At 37.6% G+C, this 21,067-nt stretch overlaps 1 protein-coding gene across 5 annotated transcripts in view; it reads right to left on the bottom strand.

Annotated features, from left to right (window-relative positions):
* Positions 1-21,067, bottom strand: part of TTLL7 (tubulin tyrosine ligase like 7) — a 59,218-nt gene that overhangs the window by 19,973 nt on the left and 18,178 nt on the right. For all 5 annotated transcript variants that reach the window (XM_039384698.1, XM_039384697.1, XM_039384701.1 and 2 more), the window contains exons 6-14: positions 17,643-17,801; positions 15,912-16,128; positions 13,098-13,262; positions 12,144-12,302; positions 6,970-7,064; positions 6,191-6,338; positions 6,035-6,108; positions 3,055-3,190; positions 2,168-2,254 (exon numbers count right to left, since the gene is read on the bottom strand). In XM_039384698.1, coding sequence (XP_039240632.1) covers positions 2,168-2,254; positions 3,055-3,190; positions 6,035-6,108; positions 6,191-6,338; positions 6,970-7,064; positions 12,144-12,302; positions 13,098-13,262; positions 15,912-16,128; positions 17,643-17,801 — 1,240 coding nt within the window. The remainder of the gene's footprint in view (positions 1-2,167; positions 2,255-3,054; positions 3,191-6,034; positions 6,109-6,190; positions 6,339-6,969; positions 7,065-12,143; positions 12,303-13,097; positions 13,263-15,911; positions 16,129-17,642; positions 17,802-21,067) is intronic.

Raw genomic sequence — 21,067 nt, 5'->3', positions numbered from 1 at the left:
GAGTGCACAAAAGGCAGTGCATCTGACCTCCTAACAGTTTCTTCTGTCAGCAGGCCACCTACTGAATTTTAAGGGGAGAGACACTTTATGACCTTCTAAAAGAACCTTTCATGTTGGATAACATGATGTGAAAAGTACCTGTCCCATGGTCAGTTTAGTTTTTTTTCTGTTAGAATTTGCATACGTTACTTTCTTAATATGCAAATAGTTCTTTATTTGTAGGATTTTATGGTTACCAAAAGAGTTTTACAGCTGGATTATTCTCCTACCTGACACATTGACAGGCAATAGTAAGTTCTACTGCCTGTCCCACTCTCCAGATTTCTATAAAATAAATATTTAGAGCCTACACATCTCATAGCATCCCCTTTACAAAGAGGTGGCCAATTAAATGCATATCAATGGCCATATGCACCTCACCCCTCATAGGAAAGAGGTGCTGCTCTTTTGGTAACAGATCCAAGCCCATCCACAATGGGCATCTGTATTTCAAAGGGAGTGCACAGGACATTATACAACCAGGGAGGGTTAAATGATTGAGAAGTGTAACAGGACCATAAAAAAGATGCAGGACTAGAAATCCTGTATACCATGAAGTGTGCACACTGCAAGGAAAAGAAACAATCTCCCTGGAATAGCTAGTTTCATTCCTTTCCCTTTTGATTTCATTGATTTTATCACCAAAAAAATGGAAATTTCGGTCATAAGCAATGCTTTCTTTCTCCTCCAAATGCAAACAATATTGTACTGGTAGAGCAGCTTGTAAGCTACACAGTCCATTTGTCTGCTATAAAAGAAGACCGTGGCATATAGTCTGACTCATAATTAATCAAAATTCATCCTAAAACTAATTGAGAGAGGTTTTTCAATTTGGGCTTAGTACCCTTTTAAACATTTCCAGCCTCCAGTTTGGGAATGGCTTGTGTGCAACCAGTGTAGAGGTAGAATAGATCAAGTCTGTGTGATACAGTCAAACGGGTGGATGCTCTCTGGGGGTTGCTGGGAAAAGACAGGCTTCTGGAAAAAGGAAAAAACGTGACTGAGATGTTAAACTTGAATTAAGTGACCCTATGTTAAAGAACTGAAAACAAACTTCCAGGAAAAGAATTCCTGAAGAATGGGGATTGAGTGTGTTGCTTGGGTGGACTGGATTTTTTTTCTTCTTTAAACGAATCCACTGCTGTTAAGGCACTAGCTCACAAAATCCCCATATTTGTAATGAGGTCCCTGCAAATCTATCTTAATACCAGATTGGGTATGTAGATCCTCTTTCCAGTATGCATGTCTGTAATAAGAGGTAGCCCTTTGGACTCTTACACATATCTGAAGTACCTCTTCAAGCTCAGAACAATTGTCAGCATTCATTTTGTACTTAAATTCACAGATTTGTACACCATGTCATCAGAAACATGAAACGCTGTAAAAAAATCTACATGCATCAACAAACAAATCCATCAGAGCTCAGGAACACAGATGCAGGCTCTTCTAAGCAGACTTGACCTAAAACATTTGGAGGATATAAAAAACATACTTATTTTAGCCAAGCTCAAACTATTTATCTTTACTGGCTTACAGAGATATGCCATTTATTTAAGGCAAAGACTCACATGAACTATGCACACAATCAGAAAGCATTAAGCTAAAAATAATATACATTCACATTAAAAGCAGATTTGGGATACAAAAGAGGTTCCAAGATACACTGTACAACTATTTTAGCAAGTGAGGAAGCCACAGACATACTAAAATTATAATTAATTCTTCGATCTTCCATAGTGCCTTTTATTTCATGATCTCAAAATTTCTAATTTTGGAACTAATCAATTAAAGATGAAAGCATTCTTTTGAGATAGGCTATTGATATAAAAATCCTTTCACACACTGAAATCAAGCAATCTCTTGCACAACAGCAGTTGCCAAGCATGGCAATTCCTCAAAACAGTTTAGAGAGGGAAAGAAGGATCTTATATACACTTAAAATTTTAATGGGATTTAGTTGGACAAATGGTAGTGATGCTTCTCTCCATACTTTAAAAAAAAAAAAAGTTAGTGCCAGTCTGAAGAAGAAAACTTCCACCAAGACCAGCTAACTAAATTCCCCACTTAAAATTCCCAGAATACCTGTCTACAGAGTGAAACAAAAAATTGGTATCTAGAAGTCAAATACCTTAGGTCCTCGCTGCCTGGTGCATTTTCCCATTAGCTTTTCATCATCTATTTCACACTGCTCCAGAAGATCCAAAATGTCCTCCTCCTAGAAATGGGAATTTCATTAAAATTGATTCAAAGCAGGACATACCCTGTCCTTCCAAAATTCAAGCAGAAGGTGGTAGGAACTTGAAATTACTCTGATTACTAATTCCTGAAATAAGACTATGAATTCCTCCACAGGAGGAAATAAAAGAATTTCTTCTCATGCATGCATCTCTCCTTACAAGCAAAATGAAAGTTAAAATCAAGTCTTAACATGTATTAAAAATAAAAGTCTGAAGAAAGGGTTAAACAAAGATTCCTGTAAAACTGCTGGATGATGCCAACTACAAAGATGCAAAATCATTTATTTCTCAGATTTCAAATTAAATCACATTAACTGGTTATTAATATAGTCATTTTCCTACTGTCTCTGACTAAATAAGTAAGCAAACAGGCAGAGGTTTTGGATGCCTTTAACTAGTGGAGCTGGTTTTAGGGTATCTCTTGTTCCAGTCCATAGAGGTGGATGAATAGGCTGGGAACGTTACTGGAGGAAGAAGGAGGCAATTACCAGCTCAAAAGCAGTTTCTGCCAACCTCTGGTTTGGCCAGGGGTAAGGCTGAGGATCAGGGATATGGTAAAGTAGCTTAAAGCCATCTAGCCTGTCTCCACCCTGGGTCCACTGCAGTTCATCCAGATTCAAGGATCTGGCCCACAAGCTGCACAAAGAATAATAATAAAATCATGGAAACATTATCAAATGCTATTTATTAGCCATCACACATGATTATCGTGAAACTAAACCACAAGGTCATGAATTCAAAGATAAGTAACTTCTAAATACTTCATGTACTTCAGTACCTTCATTCTTTTCAAAGGATTATTCATTTCCCGCTGCAGTGAAGCTGCTCTTCCAGCAAGAAAGGTCTGGAAAGCAGTGGCTAACAAAGTGTCATACTTTTCAAGTAATGTCTTATCATCAGGAGGGTAAATTCGCCTAGCACAGGGAAAAAAGGAGAGGAGTTTAAGATAGAAGCTATTTATCAGGCTAAGAACAAAAGTAATGTCACTAATACAGTCTCTTCTATAATGCATGTGTGTCCCATCTATAGTAATTATATAATATCATACCATAAAACACAGACTCTGAACATTGCTCTCTAAATCTAATTTTAACTCAGTCAACACATCGTGTTTAAACCAGCAAAAAGAAAACCATGCAGGTCATTCCAGAGGTACACCAAAACCCAGTTTTGCAGTGCTCAGAAATTTCAGTGGGTGTGAATGATGCATGCAGGTGTGAATGATTCATTAAATATTAACAAAATATCACATGTAAAATGTAGAGCCACAAAATAATTTGTATTAGCAATAAAAGGACACAAACCAGTGAAAATCTGAACAATTGCTTTGATTTCATGGGCAGGATGTAAAGTAAAGATTGAATATGTACTGAACTTGAATGCTAAATCCTCCAAGCCTCCAAAAAAATAACAGGAAGAAATAGGCACTATAAGAAAGAAAAAGAATTCTGGTACACGGATATATAGAGTGACCCTGATTTCCATTAGAGCAGCAATGCCATTATTCTCTAAAATCACAGGTAAGAAGATTATGGCAGTATGAGAAGCAGGATTTGGTGATTTATTCATGTTCATCAAGCAAGAATGGGCTTTGAAGAACACCACTCAATCCATCTGTCACAAATGCCTGAAACGCAGCCAGAAATTATGAAGATGGAAAACTTAATTTCTAATGAATTGTAAGGAGTAATCCATAAATTAATTTTGCCTGCAGTGTGCAAAGCATAGACATTGTTTATATAGTGCCAGTATTATGTGACTTTTATGTATTTGTGAGTCCTTTCTGAACTTTTTACAAAGTTCTTTCTCCTTCTTCCTTTTCAGACTTTTTCTCCTTGGAAAGTTATCTATCATGAGGACTTTGTTGCAATGAAAATAGGATGGTTATAATATCATTAGACTCGGGGCAGTTCTAGAGCAAAACGAGGATGGTTTTGCTGAGGAGCTCTAATTGAGGCTCAGCCAACATGTTTTAATGGTGTGGATTCTACTGCAGAAAAAGTGCCATAGAACAGTACTTTAAGGGAAGGATAATACTTTTAATATAGGTAGAAGCAGACTGCAGCTGAAAGCCATTTCAAAGTCATATATGTCCTTTCCAATTCCTCTGGAATTCCCAAAATCCAGAAAGCACAGCTCCCTGGGCTGCCCAGACTCCTGCTGTGCTTGCAGACAGACAGCAGCTGAGCCAACTGCTGAGCTGACACCCACAGACTGAACCCAAGCCTGCTGAGGTTCATTGAGGTTTCTCTGGATTTTTGTTCAGAGTGCAATATTAATCCATGCAGCAATACTAGCACCCAAAATGTCCATGATTCTATGTCCCTGCCTGACAGAAGTCAGTCCTGCTTTGCGAAGGAATCTCACATGGAGAAAATACTGCATAACACTCCCATAAAACTCCTCTGCATCTCTGGCCAAGATTACTTTTCTTCTCAGGATCTACTGATTCTTCAGCCTTTTCTCTAGCCCATGGTAATAAGAAAATACAAAGCTGTTCTGCCCTTTTACTGCCCTTTTACAGGAGCACATTCCTCATGAAGTGACACTTCACTTTTTCCTGAGAAAAAAATATTGTTGTGTTTTTATTGAATGACATTAACCCAAAAGCTCAATAAGGAGAACATGTGGCTCATTTTCAGTCAAGAACTGAATAAACAACCTAAAACGTGATCATTTAATACGGGAGATTTTAAAGTTAGCAAAAAAGAAAAATGTGTTAAAGCACCACAGTGTTTCTCTAAATGATATGAAAATAACCACTTCATCACCTCATTTTACATTTAGGGGTTTTTTTACGTACTAGTTCAGCTCCATCAAGAAAGGGTGTAATTAAAACTGGGAAAGTTACAAAGACAGACTTTTTGAAAGCAAAATGTTAAGTCATCAAAAATGAAAATTTCACACAAACATCTATCTGTTTAAATGAGAACTTTTCTGGGAATTACAGAACATCTGCTCAAAAAAAGCAGTGATGAAGAACAGTAATATAGGCATTCTGACTAATTCAGAATAAAATATGTAAACTCAGATCTCCCACGTTCTGGATGAATATTATAAAGAGTGGGCAAATATTCCCATCATCTCTTCCATACTCTGCTCCCTTTCAATAAATATTCATAGGCCTTGCTTTCACTTCTCATTGAAGCACAAATCAAGAAATAATAATAAAAGCATCATTAAACAAAATTTTTGTTTTCTGGCCAATGCCCATTGTAACTGACAAGATAAAGCTCTTGTTGAACATATTTTACCAAGGAATCTGAAGGTACTTATGTACAAATACAGTATTTCAAATATCACTCTATTAAAAATGGTGGATGCACCAATAAATTTTCTGAATTTTTGGCAAGCCTCTGAGATACAAATCAGACTCGATTTCTTTACAGGGGAATAATCATACCCCTATATTGCCCCCCCTAATCCCCAGTGAGATAAGAATGATCACATGTGTTTACAGGACAGGTCCATAACAACAGTCATGCTCCTTGGCACACTGAGTGTGAACGATCACGTCTTTCAAACAAATGTCTTGCACAAATACTAGGGTGACTGATGTCATATAAATTCCTAAGTGCATATAAAAAATTAGAATCAAGAACTACCTGGATAAAAACCTACCTGATGTAGATGTATATATTTTCTATAAATGCCTACACATTTTTAGCAGAAAATTGTCATCTACCACAAATACTTATTTCCATTATTCCTGATGAATGCATTGAATACTTCCTACTAATACAGTCAAAAATATGCACCTGTAGTTCCCCATGTGTCTATTTTCATGCTCCTCTTTGGAAATCTGTTTACGTACTTGTGCAAGTCTTTCCTTCTACAAATCAAGAAAATAAGACAATTAAAACAAAGAGACCATAAACCACGGGCAAGAAACGGCACTTTTTTCCCCTTCCTACCAGCTCTTCTTTTCTCCTCTCCAGCGTGTGGCGCTGCTTCTCCCAGTCTGAGGAGCCTGGCAACAGTTTTCTCATTGACCCTTGACCATACAGTCTTTTTTGAGCCTCAGCCTTCTGCTGAGCTAAATTTCTCCTTTTATCACTTGTCCTGAAACACAGATGATATTAAGAAATGTCAATCCAATGCAGCTAAGATGCACTTTCATATCAAGTGTATCATCTGTATTTTCCAAACAGTCAGGTGTGGTTTATTACATAAAATTAGAATTGAAACACTCACTAAGTTGGGAGTTTATTTAGTATTAACTTTCATGGCTACAATATTCTTTAAGGGTACTGTGTAAACTCTCTGCTATACTTTAATGTACAAACATGGTTGCTTCTATTTTCCTGAAGTGTAGCTTTTTTCCAACATATCCCAGCTACAAACTTTTCCTGTAGAGGGTATGGCTTTTGACTATATATGACACTATCACCATGCCCATGACTGCACACACATCCCAACTTTGAGACCCCTTTGAAAAATAATTTTTTTTAAAAGTACAAAAATTACTATTACTATTCACTTTTTTTGCAAGCACATGTGCAAGAAGAAAAATTAAATTTGGGTTATTTCTATAGCAAAACTGACAGCAAGGGAAACATTTACATTTTGAAAATATGAAGGTGAAAAAACAGTCTTCATTTTCTCCCTGTCCAATTCAAGTTTTAAAAAAGAAAAAATTTTAAAAAAATCAAAGCAAACAACGATCCAGACTGAAGAAAAGAGGTCAAGTTACCGTATGTTGAGAAGTTGTAATGCATTCAGCAGAACACCTTTTTTTACATCATAGTCTATTTTTTGATCCGTTCCAAAGCTTGGGGCACGATTAATCTGAAAAAAAGAAGATATAGAATAGTCAGGAATGTTCAGGTTCATGGGGAACACACCTGTTGTAACAGGCTTTGGAGAAATGACTCTTTCAGATATAGCAGAGATTTACAGAACACATGTGGAGAAGCTCTTTTCCATTTGTATTTTTAAAAAAATAAGAGTATTGAGTATCACAGCTACTGGGAACCAGGAGCTGTACCTTTCAGTCACCAAGTTATCCAGCCACTTACAATGGACACCATTCAAGTACTGGCACTGTGAATCCAGTCTGATCTACTTGCACTTGCTGCAACCAGAAAATTTACCACACAAAGTGCTGTTAAACACATTATAACACATGATATGACGTGCTGTGCTGTGGTGGTCTAGCACAGGAAGAGTTAAACTCTTTCCTAGTTCCCAGCCTGAAAGCAACTTTAAATACTACTCTAAAAAGTAACAACTATACAAGAACAAAAAGAGCCTCTAATTCAAGGTCTGCTCAAGCATATTTAAATAACTTTTCAGATACACTTGACAGCAACACCTAGAGATCTATGTTATTAAATCAGTACATAGTGTGAAAACAAAAAATAATTAGATGTCTCAGTAACAAAAAGTTTATAAGCTAAGTACAAGAAAATGTTACCATAAGTATAGAGAAACAAGGAAATGCAACTGGGAATCAACAAGACTAAATCACACTCTTAACAGCCAGGAGTCTCAACCAGCCACCCTACAACTCTACCAAGCTGTGGAGTCCCTTCCATTTTCAGAAAGCTTTGAGAATGAATAATGATTTACTTTAGGAATCCTTTCCGGGATGGCATAAAAATTAATATTTGAGCAACGGGTGCTAGTGAGAGGCAGGAATCTCACCTTGATCGTGAATGAGCAGTGCTGGTTCCAGAAGGGACAGACACAAAAGGGCTTCAGCAGTGAATGCTAACACCTTGTGCCCCGTGCAAATCACAAGTGGGATAGTTTGTATGTCCAAAGCAGAGGGGAAAAGCGGTTAATTAATATGTTGTTTTAACACTCTAAGTACATCTTAGAGCCTGTGCAGCTGTGGGACAGGACTGTGCTGCTGGTGAGCCACCAGCTGCCCTGTTCTGGGTCCCAGCTGCCCTGTCACTTATGCCCATAGCCAACAGGTGCCTTTCAGCTTTGGAATCAGCTCGTTGCCTGGTTTTGCAGGCAGGCTGGCAAACTGAGCAGTGAGTACTGATGTTGAAACAAAAAACTTGAAAATTCGGCAGAAATAGTGAAAAGATTTATACATATTGTTTTTTGGAAGACTTTCATCCAAATATCTAATTTTTTAACCTCTTTAGACTGACCCATTCCTCTCCTATCACATCACAAAGGCTGATTTTTTTCTACACTGTTACAGTACAAACATTAATTTACATCCCTTTTTTCTTTTCAAGTGCCAATGAAATGTGATGAGATACATCAGAAATGTATTTCCACATGGTAGTACAAGGAATGCAAATACCATCACTCTCTATATTCAGCTGTTTGATATCTGCATATAATTTTACTTATGTAAGGAGCTAAATATTCACTGGAATAAAGTGTCTCGTTTTATCAATTGTGGTCATGGATGAAAAGCTTGAGAAGTCTTATGCAAAAACTGTATGTTAAGGCAATTGATTTTCCCTTAAATTATCCCTCAAAAGAAAGTACTGTCCCTTATCTGTCATGTGGTTATCCCTTATTTCCAGACAAGAAATATGATTGCTGACTAATCTGTAAGACAGTAGTACAGTAATTTTGATAACATACTAGTGATATGCCACAAGAGGTACTCCTAATAGCTGGGTACCAAACCATGTGCATCCGTCAGCTGAGAGACTCTTATGTCGAGTTCAATGACCCATGAACTGGGACATACTCAATTAGGTTGTGCTAATGTAACATCAGTAATTTTATCAGGAAGGCACATCTTGAAGGTTGTTGACAAGAACAGGATTGTATGAGGGACTGCAAAAGTACAAGCAAATGATGATAGTGAAGGCCTTGAAAATCCAGAGGCTCAGATACACACAGAGCACAGTGGCCAAACTGCGTTCACTGCAGGAATGCAGCCTTGTACACTGGATAACACGGGCTCTGGGGATGACAAAGAGAGCACAAGAAGTGATTCCAGGAAATGTGAAAGACTTGTGGTAAAACTTAAACACAATGTGGAATCGCTGGCCAGTGAATGAACAGCCAGCAAGTGGACATGGGCAGCAAATGAATAAAAATAACCCTACAGTGAAGCTAAGAGCAAAGAGGAAGAAAACTTCACCATCACAACAGTATGTTCTTCCTGGTGAAGAACCCAAGACACTGAAAACTTCCTATAACCACCTACCCCTCTCTTTTTGGAGTAGACCTCTCCTGCCTCATGTTGGCCTTTGGACCTCCAGGGACATAGGCAGGGCAAGTGTAACATGAGGGAATGGAGTCGATGCTGGAAAGCTTGTGTATGTGAACTTCAACTACTTCATTAATAGGAATTAGCAATAATTGGTGGGTCTAAGATGTTCACATTCATGGGCTGTTAACAAAGTTTTAAATAGATTTTGCTAGTTCAGTTACACTAAATAATACACTTCTGAATATGTGTATAAGGTTTGTGTTGACCACATAAATCACAAGAGAAGTTGGGTACCCTGCACTTAAGGCAGTTACTAAAATATATGTGATCTTTTTCTCCGATGATCACAACTGGATATAATGAGGTTGAACAAGGCTGGAGTCCATCCAAGAACCTCAAGTGTATGATTTTCCCTCTCACATAAAATAAGCAAGCTTGGAAATTTTGGTCAAAAAGAGTAAAACTGGATTTTATGGGAACTGAAAGGAGATCTAGATCTAGGTAGTTGTTGCTACTCAGAAAGGATGGAGGCTGCTGAGACTGCACAAATGCTTGCCAGAAACATTTGGTGCCACAAGATGGCAATCCTGCATTTCCCAGAGCCCTCACTCCGGTAGAAGGTTCCGGAAGTTCAGTAGCATCAAGGAGCAGGAGAGCTACAACGCATCAAGGCAATATAAACAAAAGTCAACTCAGGGAAGCAGAGTCATTATAATATGTTGCACAATTATTTCTTGTAATAGTTTATTAAGCTATCTTTATAACAGAAAAGCTACATGAGGCGTGGAAACATGAAACTAGATTTATCATCCTAATGCTATTTTGGCAATTTTCCCATAACACTGGGAACATTCAGGGCCTTGTGATTAGTACTTGTTACCACTGTCAGAAAGAATGATTCACTCCCCTAAGGGGGTTTTGGCCAGATTGAAATGGTGGAAAGAGATTAAGAGTGGAAATCTGGTGAAGAAGCCAGAACTGTTTTAGAAAAAAAAAATTATCTATATATGTGCACATATATACACATGGAATATATATATTATGTATAGTGTATTTATATACATTGAATATTTGATCTTTACTACATTACATGTAGCATACATACAGTGTGCATACATATAAGTACTCTGTTGTGAGTGCTGCAAAAAACATGAATAAGCACAGTAAAAAATAGTAGACAAATACAGAAATCAAGTAAGTTTCAAAGTTTGAAAATTTTGTTAGTTTAGTTAAATGTCTGGCAAAGTACTTAGACTTTTGTATGAACAAAAAAAATAGTAACCAGGCATACAACTCCAAGCCCTGAAGTATTCTCCAGCAACTCAAAGTACCAGAGCAGCATTTACTCCTCTAGGAGTTCTCTCTCTCATAAACCAGAAGTCTGGGATAGTATGATTCTCCTTGGAGACCCATTATCATAAGTGGTGAATCAAGCCCCCCAGACTCTCCATACCTCATGCAAACATGAGAGGACATAGAGGTGTGTCCTTCAGAATGGATTTACGACACAGGCTGCCTCACCATCTCTCCCAGAAGAGCTCTACCAGCTTTTGCTACAGGGCTGGATGCAATGATACATGGACCAGCTTTAATCTGCACTTCAGTAACTACATCCAGTTATATGCAAGCCACAGGCAATCTATAGATGGTAATCTGGAAGTGTAGCACTAAATCAAAGGGACAGCAGGCTTCACTGGACAAAAACAGAAGATGTCAATGGAGTACAGACTAAGTTCATGTCATGTGCTGCTTTTGGCAAGAACATCAAAGCCACCAAATATGCCTATGTCTGCACAGCAACAGTGGAGGAATTTTATTTTTCTAATTAAAATTATGATGAACCCCTGAGAGAAATAAGAATGCCAAAACAATTGTTGGCAGTATTAATGGCCTAAGAATGAGGTTATAATTCGCTGAGTTAATTGTGTACATTTTGCTCATCAGTAGCCAAACCATATTCATGATTTACTGTCAATAGACAGATTTTTAATACATTTTGCTGTTTTCCTCCAGCAGGATAGCCTCCCAATCAGTTAACAAAATGATATAAGACAATCTGAAAAAGACAAGTGAGCTTCATCTATATGTCATTAATAGTGCAATTAAAGAGACACAACAAACGAACTTCAAACATTCCTGTTTGAAAATGTGTGTGAGCACCACTTGAGCTTAACTGTACCACTACCAAACATATCAGAGGAGAAATGTTTCTTCCAGTCCATTTATGCCAATTGCTTGCAGTATTTCATGTATACTGAATTAGTTTCCTCTATTTATGGGGGTGTTTTTAAAAAGCATAGGAGAGAAAAAGAACACATATCCCCAAAAGGGAGCAAATTAAGAGTGTACATTGACAAAAGTTGCCAGAGCTGTATTCCACAGCCATGCTTCTGAAGCAAATCCATGTAGCACCCAGCTGCCATAATCAGTGTCCTCCAGCTACAGTAACAACTACATTAACATCACAATTCCCATTACAACTTTCGAAAACATCTGAAATGCAACAGCTGTCCAGGAAAACAATTACTTTTACTTGAGTATCCAAAAATCACTGCAAGGTAGTGTTTCCATAGGGGTGCTGCAGAAAAAGCACCATTTATGTACTCAACAACAGCACCTCCTGCAACGCACCGATTTTCTCTGCCGGTTTTCTTACATAGATATGGATTCAGCTGGGGCTCAGTTACCTTTACTCCTAAAACTTTCCTTTACATCTGTATGCAGAGGTTTACCTCTAGGAGCCATGGTTTTAGTTTTCTGTCCAGCAGAATGTCAAACCCCAGGACTTCAAAGCAGACGCTGTCACTGCCTGGAGCCTGCCCGGGCCTGCACATGCGATACGCGTGAAGAACATGCGGCTCTGCAACGATGAGAGTCTTCACCACCAGCTCCTGCAGGGGTGGGTGCCACAAAAACTCATCAGGGCAGAAGGCACCAGTATATACCGAATTACTGTGTTGCATACTTTACTATCTTAAATGTCATTTACATATCTACTAAAAAAATTAAAATACCAAACAAATAGTCTATAATAAATAAACTATTTCCATAGGAGGAAAACATATAATTTTATATAGTTCTAGACTATATTGTTATACTTTGCGTGGTACATATGAACTTGGAGAAAAATAATAAGTTAAATAATAAAAGCATATGGGGAACATAGTACAGTATAGCCAATCTTCACCCATTTCATTTTGCAATATAGTTTTCAGCAAGTATTCTCAGAATCATACATACAGCTCTAAGCTCTAACAGTCTTAGGCCTATTCCTCACCTAAAGACACCTGTAACACAACCACTTTAGTGGTGCTGGTCAAAGTCCACAGATATATACAATACTGACTACAGTGTTGTAAATATTCACACATAAAATTCACTTTATACTCTAGAAAAGTCTCCAAGAATTTAAATGGGATGGTTCCTTTGTATCATATGACTTATGTGAACCACTGTTTTAAAGGTCTTTTGATCCTCAGAAAAACATTAACGTTAAATTTGTAATCTGACTCTGAGGTAAGTCTTTTAAAGAACATAATAATCATTTCTAGTATGTCCTTTGCGGCATGCATTGCTGAGAATTTGGATTAATAAAGTTTCAGAAATCATTCTGTATTGCAGTAAAACAGACCAACTAATCTTCTAAGAACACACAAAATAAATAAAAGTGCATTAGTTTGTCTTACTGAAATATCACTCCAGAATTTGGAGACATCAAGATTATTTGTTTCTAGAAACTCAGTAAACCATTTTATGGAGCGTTTACTTCCTTTGTCTTCTGTTTCATCCCGTTCAAAGTGCTCATTATGTTTATTGACAGAGTAGTTAGTCAGATGCATATACAGTTGACTCTAAAAAAAGGGAAAAAGGATATAAAAAAAAAACTTAAATACAACTCCAGAATAGTCAATTCAAAATAATGAAAATTCTAAAAGTACATTAAATCAATAATGACATAGCCAAACAGTTCATATTTGTAAATACACTATATGCAATTCTTGGAGATTTATACTGAATGCTGAATGTTCTAACCCTCTTCCAGCAAAACCTGGGCTCATATTTAAGCCAGCTGCAGTCCACTGATCTGCCACTCAATATCTGGTTAGATAATGTAATATATCTGCCATTTTTACAGGTCTGTATGTAAACAACTAGCTAAAAATGTGAGAAGCAATTATGATAACTTACAGAATGATTACATTCCACAAGAAGCAAACAATAAAGATGGTATTTTGAAGTGCTACTTTAAAAGTGCTAAAAAACACTCTGGCATCTGTTTCATAGACAATCCCACATTTCAGTTTTCACTGTAGCTTATTTATGAGAAATGTTCTCATTATAGTGATACTTTAAAATATCTTTTACATATAAACTCATCTGCCACATTGATATCTGCCAAAATTGCTCATTTTTAACTGGCTGGTAGCCATACATCAGAGGGAGGTAAATTTCAAGACACACACAACATAGAATCATAGAATCATAGAATCGATTGGGTTGGAAAAGACCTCCGAGATCATCGAGTCCAACCCTTGGTCCAAATCCAGTCCATTTACTAGATCATGGCACTCAGTGCCACGTCCAATCTGCGTTTCAAAATCTCCAGGGATGGTGAATCCACCACCTCTCTGGGCAGCCCATTCCAATGCCTGATTAAATGAGGGAGTACTACAGTTACTTTAAGGAGCAAAATGTCACCAGCATTAGATTCATGTTATCAGTTGAATTTAAAAAAAACATTCCCTTTGCAAGGCCAATTTATAAATCATATCTGTAGATTTACATAATGTCCCAGTGCAGGTATTAATTTAGCTTTCCACTTACACTACCATGAGGACTGTCCTCATCACAGTTCTCTGCCGTGTTTGATTACATACAGGAGAGTAGTTGATATTCTAAGTTGACCATAAGCTTTCTGTTCCGTTTCCTCTTTGATAGCTAACACAAGCCTTCTGCTGCCATTTATCTCACTATACTTCCTTATGTTTAAAAAAAACTTCATGAAATCTACCAAACAACTCGATTTAACTGCAAACTAGTTAAAAATATAGTGTAGTAGCACTAGAAGTAATGAATTTCTCCTGTGGCTTCCAATTACTCCTTTGAGAATCATTCTGAAATCTATTGGTTTTCAGTCATCATAACTGTAATCTTTTCATGAAATTCAAATTATTTCAGACAAAAGTGATTATTTTTCAGACTACAAGAAACATGACAGTGTTTTGTTAAACATGTGAACTAATAGTCTGAAGTTATTTGGAACAATGTCACTATGGAATAATGTCACCCAGAGAACAATGTCATTGGGGACAGGCCAGGTTATTTCATACAATAGACAAACCAGAGCATGAGCAGTTGTGAGAACAACAGAAACAACTGCCCGTTCCATTTATCCTCTCAGAGCATATTTCAGTGCTGCTAATGCCGAGATTAGTAGCAAAACAAAAATATTAAAAGCAAGCTACTCCAAATATAGTACTGGAACCCTTCCAAATACAGCATTTGTACTGGGCTACAAATTATACCTGCATTTTTCAAAGATGCACCAAGACACAGTCACAATTTTAACTTGCAAGTAGGGAGGAAGGCTCTACATGTGTTGTCTGCTACATAATTACACTGAAGTAGCTCTAAAAGTATATGTTATGGAAAAAGAAATATACAATGGAGTACAGAGTGAGGTATAAGAAATCAAATCTACCAGTGCTTCAAATCTACTTCTTTCTTACACATCTGCATTTTAGTCTGTGCTAGAAGAGAAGGGTTACACCCCTCAACAGGCCAAGATGCTATCCAGTGAACAAGGGGATGAAAGTGTCCAAAATCTTTAGCAATCTCACCATTTCTTGGTTTTCCCCAAGCTCACAGCAGCCCTACTGATCACCCTAAAGCTGCCAGGTCTGTCCTGTCCGTGCTGCAGCGGGCACTGACCAAGAGCAGCAGATCCCTCAGTTCAGGGGCTGCAGTGACCCCCTCCCACACTGCTCCCTTCTGCTGCTGCTTCCCTCTGTTCTGAAACCTGCAGGACCCTCAGCACAGGCTCTAAACTTCAGGGACATTAAACAACGATCTGGCAGGAGATAAACCTTATTACCATCTCCCACCCCAGCCCAGACTGAGTCTCACATGAACATAAAAGCAAAGTGACTGTTCTTGGAGTGAGTTGATTTACTTTATTTTTTCTGGGTTGAATGTCAATAATTGATATCTTTTGCTTTCTTGTAGAAAACATTTAAATATGTACATATGTAGCATACATACATGCAGTCATATAAAATTTTTACATATAAGCAATAATATGGTTATGCTTGTGATTTTGAAAAGCATGAGTTAAGTACTTTCATTTTAATTTTTTCTCTTCAATGACAATGCAGAAGTTCATCCAGACGAGCATCAAATTAAATCTCACACCCCAATTTATTTTATCTTACCTTCTCCAAACCCTATACAGGTAGAAGTCTATATGCATAAGCAATAAATTGGAATGAACTCCAACTTACCAAATTTGAGTCACTGGGGGGGTGATACTTTTCCGTGCCCATTCTCACCAGTCCATCATGATATAAAAATACTTTTAATGGATCACAGGAGGTTACAAGAATATACACACGTAAATCAAACTTGTAGCCTTCCATAAGAAATGGTTTGTCAAGATATTCCTGAACAATTAAGTGATCCTGAGCTTGTAACTTTTCTCCATTTCTTATTAAAGAGATCCTGGTAAAAACAAAAGTTATTTTAAAAATGTGGAACTTGAACATTACTCTATGAAATACATTTCCATGGTCACTCAGCCAGGTAATCAGCTAAAGTCTACCCAGAGAAAGAGACTTACGTATCTAGTTTTTAGGGGAGAGAAAAAGTTCCATTCCCTTACATGGCTTTTGGTTTCCTGTCCTTTATGGTTCTTCACTGGATGAAAACAGGCAGTGAGCCATTTCAAAATAACTTTCTGCTTGCTTTGATTCAACAATTTGTAGTAATGGGTTTGCTCTGCACTCAGAAATTGTTTGGCAGAACGACCAGTCTCCAGCTTCTGTGATTATTCCCCCTGCAGCTCTAAAAATAGACTTCCAGTCTTTGTCACAACTTCTGCACGAGGTACAGGCTGCAAAGAACTTTCAGTGCTAACCTGACATACTGATGATGTTTGCAAAGCAGGACACTGATCTGCATGGCTAAGAATGGCATAGATTAAGCTTGGTATTTCTGTATTTCCAGTTTCCCCACATCAGAATGAAAAAAGGTTTATATATGAATTATGAACTCCCAGTTCCTAACTACATAGACTTTTAAATAACTGTAAAAGCTAATATTTTCAGTATACAGTTATTAACCTCAAATTCCCAGAACTTTGCTACCTTAATCTTATTCTGTATTATTTAAGATACATTTCAGAGTTTTGGTGCTGAATATTCCTATCATACTGAAGTACCTTCCAGGCATTTCTCTGAACTATGCTGGTACCTTTCCCTTCAGCTTATCTTTGTCCTTATCAAGAGGACTGAAAAATGAGGAAATGGAGAATTATTTTTCTAGTAATTCTGATATATTTTGAATAACTAAGAGCTTTACTATATTGCATAGTCCAAATTGATATTAAAAGCAATAAAAGCTACAACTGAAATATCTAGAAACAAGAAGTAATAATACAATTGCAATATTTATCTCATTAGATTTTTACTATGCAGCTCTGTTACAGACAAAACTGTTTCAATTCAGCTGCAGGTCGTGGTCTCTTCAGGGGTGTCCCTCTTCCAGCACGGGTGTCACCTCCTCCCAAGAGTGCACCTCCAGCCACATCCCCAAGAGCATTTCCTCTTCTCTCCTATACCTTGCAGCTGCTGCTCTCAAACACATTTCTGCTCCTCTGCCTGGCTGTGATTTGGGAATGCAACGGGGGGGCTGGGCTGGTCTCAGAGCTGGGAAACATCCTGACATCCTCCCACACGACACCCCCACAGCCTCAGCCACCAGAACCCTCCCCTTTATGCCCAGTGTGCTCTCACCCCATAAGTCTAAAAGCAGCAGATAAATTCATAATAAAATTAGCATGAACTTAATAATTATTTGAGCTTATTTGAGGCTTGTGAAGCCTTCACCCTATACATGGATCTTCATACATGGATCTTGAAATACAATATTCTTACTAATACACAGCTTCTGTTAATGTTATTAGCACTGGATTTCACGTTTGATGGGTGAGAAGATGAAGTTAACTCACAACCTACCCATGTCCCATTGCACCATTAGCTGGTTTGACTATGAAAGTTTTCTGTCTACGTTTCTTCTTCAGTTCTTTTACATAGTTCTGAAACTGTGTGTATTCTGCAGGGAAGATCCACGTCCGAGGAATAAAACTGTACTCCTGAGGCTGACTCTTGATCATTCTGTAAAAAAAAAGTTTAATCGAGTTAAAATCTTCTGACTACTTTGATGTTTCAATCCTCAGGATTAAAAAGCATTTATGACAATGTGACAATGGAACTTTTTCAACAAAATTCTGTACCATAAAATCAAACTTCTGCATTTCTTTAAGCATAGTTTGAGCTCTGTAACATATTCACATGCATGTGCATATGTTATATTCAAACACAGACTATCTTGTGCATTTTTGCTTATTATGTTACTGGCATCCATCTCATTCTTGGCATCCATTTGACTCCTGTTACAATTTTTGGCCAGTTACTCAGATGATTTCCTGCTATTCCTATTCTTTGAAATATTTTAGAAATATGGATATTTTTGGGGGGAAGGGGCAGAGAGATATTTGGCAAGTATTTTAATTTTCATACTGTTATGTGTTTGGGGAGGTATGAGGATCAACACACAAAGAAGAGGATAGGGGATATTTGGAGCTTCTTCATGGGTGCAAAAAATACTAATAACAGGCATCAAGATAAGTGTAAAAGAGGCAATATCATTTTCATTTTTCATTTCTACTATGAGCCTACATAATAATCCCGATGCAGTATAAGATACTTTAAGTGGCTTAAATACTAATGGAAAAAACAGAGCTGTCAGCCACATCTGTAAGGCTAGGACTGCAGCCAAGCCCTACTGGCATAATAGATATGCTGTCACCAAACTGTGTAGCCAACTCCCCAGCAAATATTCTGCAGAATCTACAATAGCTGTAGTATAGTCCTGCATGAGGTTCAGTGCTTTCACAGCTTCATCATAACTATTATTTTTAGAAATCTGATTTAATGAAAACCACTAAATATTCAGGAAAACTTTTAAAAAACATAAGGAGATATTATAATTCCTGATTCATGCATATTGTTAAACTACTCTCCATCTGCTCTATATTTACAAGTGTTATTACTTTGCCAACTGAGTAGCTTATCTAGGCAGAAATTGTCTTATTTTTAGGCAAAAAGCAATTTCTGTGTTAGATAAATCCCTCTCCAGATTATTTATCATATGCATCCTGTTACATGTTAGAGACTTGCCATTTAACTTACTCAAGGGTTTCGATACACACACTCCCTACCCAATGAATATAGCTTCAAAGTATTCCAGATATATTCACAGTATTTTGTGACTGCAAGTACATCAGTCCTATATGCCTTTTCCCTTTGATGCATAACTGGGTAGATTACAAACACTTAATAATATGAAGTGGAATACTTCGGCATTGTTTACAAGTTCTGGGGCTCACTAAAACTTTCAACAAAAGAATTCAGCTCTGTTCTTTCCTCGCTTGGCCCTATTCAGAAAGGCCTTAGGAACATAATCAAGTAGCTTGTGGAATCAAGGCCTATTCCACTACAATAGCCCTATTTTTCAGCACATCTGCTGTCCACTGCTGTGGGTAACCACTTTTTCACTGTGCTGCTCTATTCTTTAGCCTTCACAGTCCTTACCAGGAGGTCTGAGAATTAAACACCAAATTATTGTTCTTCTGAGTGCTATTTTAGCTCACAGATGTGGTCAGACTGTGCTCTTGATCTCAGAGCACTTTCTGTTCAGCAGAGTCCAAGGTATTGAACAAAACACAGTTTACTAAAGACATGACTTGTCAGTCCAACAACGCAGGTTCCACTGCCCAGGTTTCAAAATCCTCCGGCTTTTCAAGTATGAAAGGAGGTTAGTAGGTAGGGATGGATGAGAATGATTCTTGGCCCATGATCAGTTCATGAACCTTTTAAATATAAATAACAGAGGAGCTGCAAAAAACCACCATCTCACAGATGGATCCATTCATCCTGTGCACCTTCTCCCCCATTTACTGTATTCATTCTCTAAGCACACTTATCCTTCACATGAGGAGCTCTCATCTAAGAGTGCATTCAAAAATGGTCTCTTAAGATCTAGTTGGCCCTACAATGGCACTTCTATTACTATTATTTTTTTCTTTCTTGTGTTCTGATTATCACCCTTGAAAATGTTGCTCATGCCTGCTTTTGTTCTCCATTACATTCCTCTTTCTACCTGTTCCATTACTCCACGTTCACTTTCTTTGCTGGGTTGTCTTCATTCATATTACACATGCTACATATTACACTGCCCCCTTCCACTCTTCTGCATGTGAAAACCACGTTGTCCTATGATCCAGATCCTGGATATTAGCTGCAAAAGGAATTCCTGAAGTGCCTTTCCTCCTGAATAGTATTTGCCTATAGTCAGGTAGATTTGCTCTTTCACTCCATTCCCAATAACTGGCATAAAATGGAAGGGTGAGATCAGTATAACATCAAATGTAGAAGTAAAAGAAAAAAGACTCTAATCCCCACCAATTCCCAAGAAAAGTTCATGAACTGTCAATGATAGCAATCAGTAGAGTCAGTAATGGGAATGGAAAAGATGGCATGCAGCAGAAAAGCAAGAGAATAGAATTAGTGTTTCTGTACAATCCTGTTTAAATAAATTTTAAGACAGAACAACAGCTGTAGGGGAAAAAATCCTGCACTCTACAGGAAAGAGCCTGCTCAACCATGTATCCCAACTGACTTGTGATTTCACAAGCAGTCTCAGGGCATATAATTTTCATTTTTATAAATTTTGAATACTAAGCATTGAGTTGTGAGGCCAGTAGTGAGAAAAAAAACAGACTGATTAAAACCCTCCTGCCTGTATGGATACTAAGTGAAGTCACAACACAGATGTTTGACCCAGAGTTATCAGAGGAATTATTCCTGTCCTATCTATATGTGCAATCTCAGCACTGAGTAACTTTAAACTGTTTCAACCTTGGAATTCAGTAGCTTGAGAGAGGTATAATCAGACTGTATTTGAAAGAATGTGTACACAATAACAAGAGCCTTTTGTCCATTTGACTAATTTTTAAATCATAGAACTGCAGCAATATGTGGGGATAGCACTGTGTACAAAGCTGCCCAGCTGACAGTGAAAAGTGCTTGTGAAGTGCTACTGAGCCATGGGAGCTCTGGTCCACATGGAGGACATGCAGACACCACAGCAATGCACAGAATATTCACATGCATTCCACATATTGTGTGTTCTAGTTACAGAACACAAAAGGGGAGAGAAAGAAACTGAGAGAGAGAGAGGAGATAGCACATTAATTACATTAATATGAAAACAAATTCTCTTCTGGTAACAGTAAATGCAGTGTAAGTAATGTTGGGAGCCAGAAGATTAATTCTATTAATAACTGCTCTTCAAACTAACTTAGATTAGAATAACCAAA

This window comes from Pipra filicauda, unplaced genomic scaffold (genome assembly GCF_003945595.2).
Source record: "Pipra filicauda isolate LSUMZ 115617 unplaced genomic scaffold, ASM394559v2 scaffold36_size6622888_pilon, whole genome shotgun sequence".
In the NCBI taxonomy this organism is placed as follows: domain Eukaryota; kingdom Metazoa; phylum Chordata; class Aves; order Passeriformes; family Pipridae; genus Pipra; species Pipra filicauda.
This window is presented reverse-complemented; position numbering and strand designations above follow the sequence as displayed.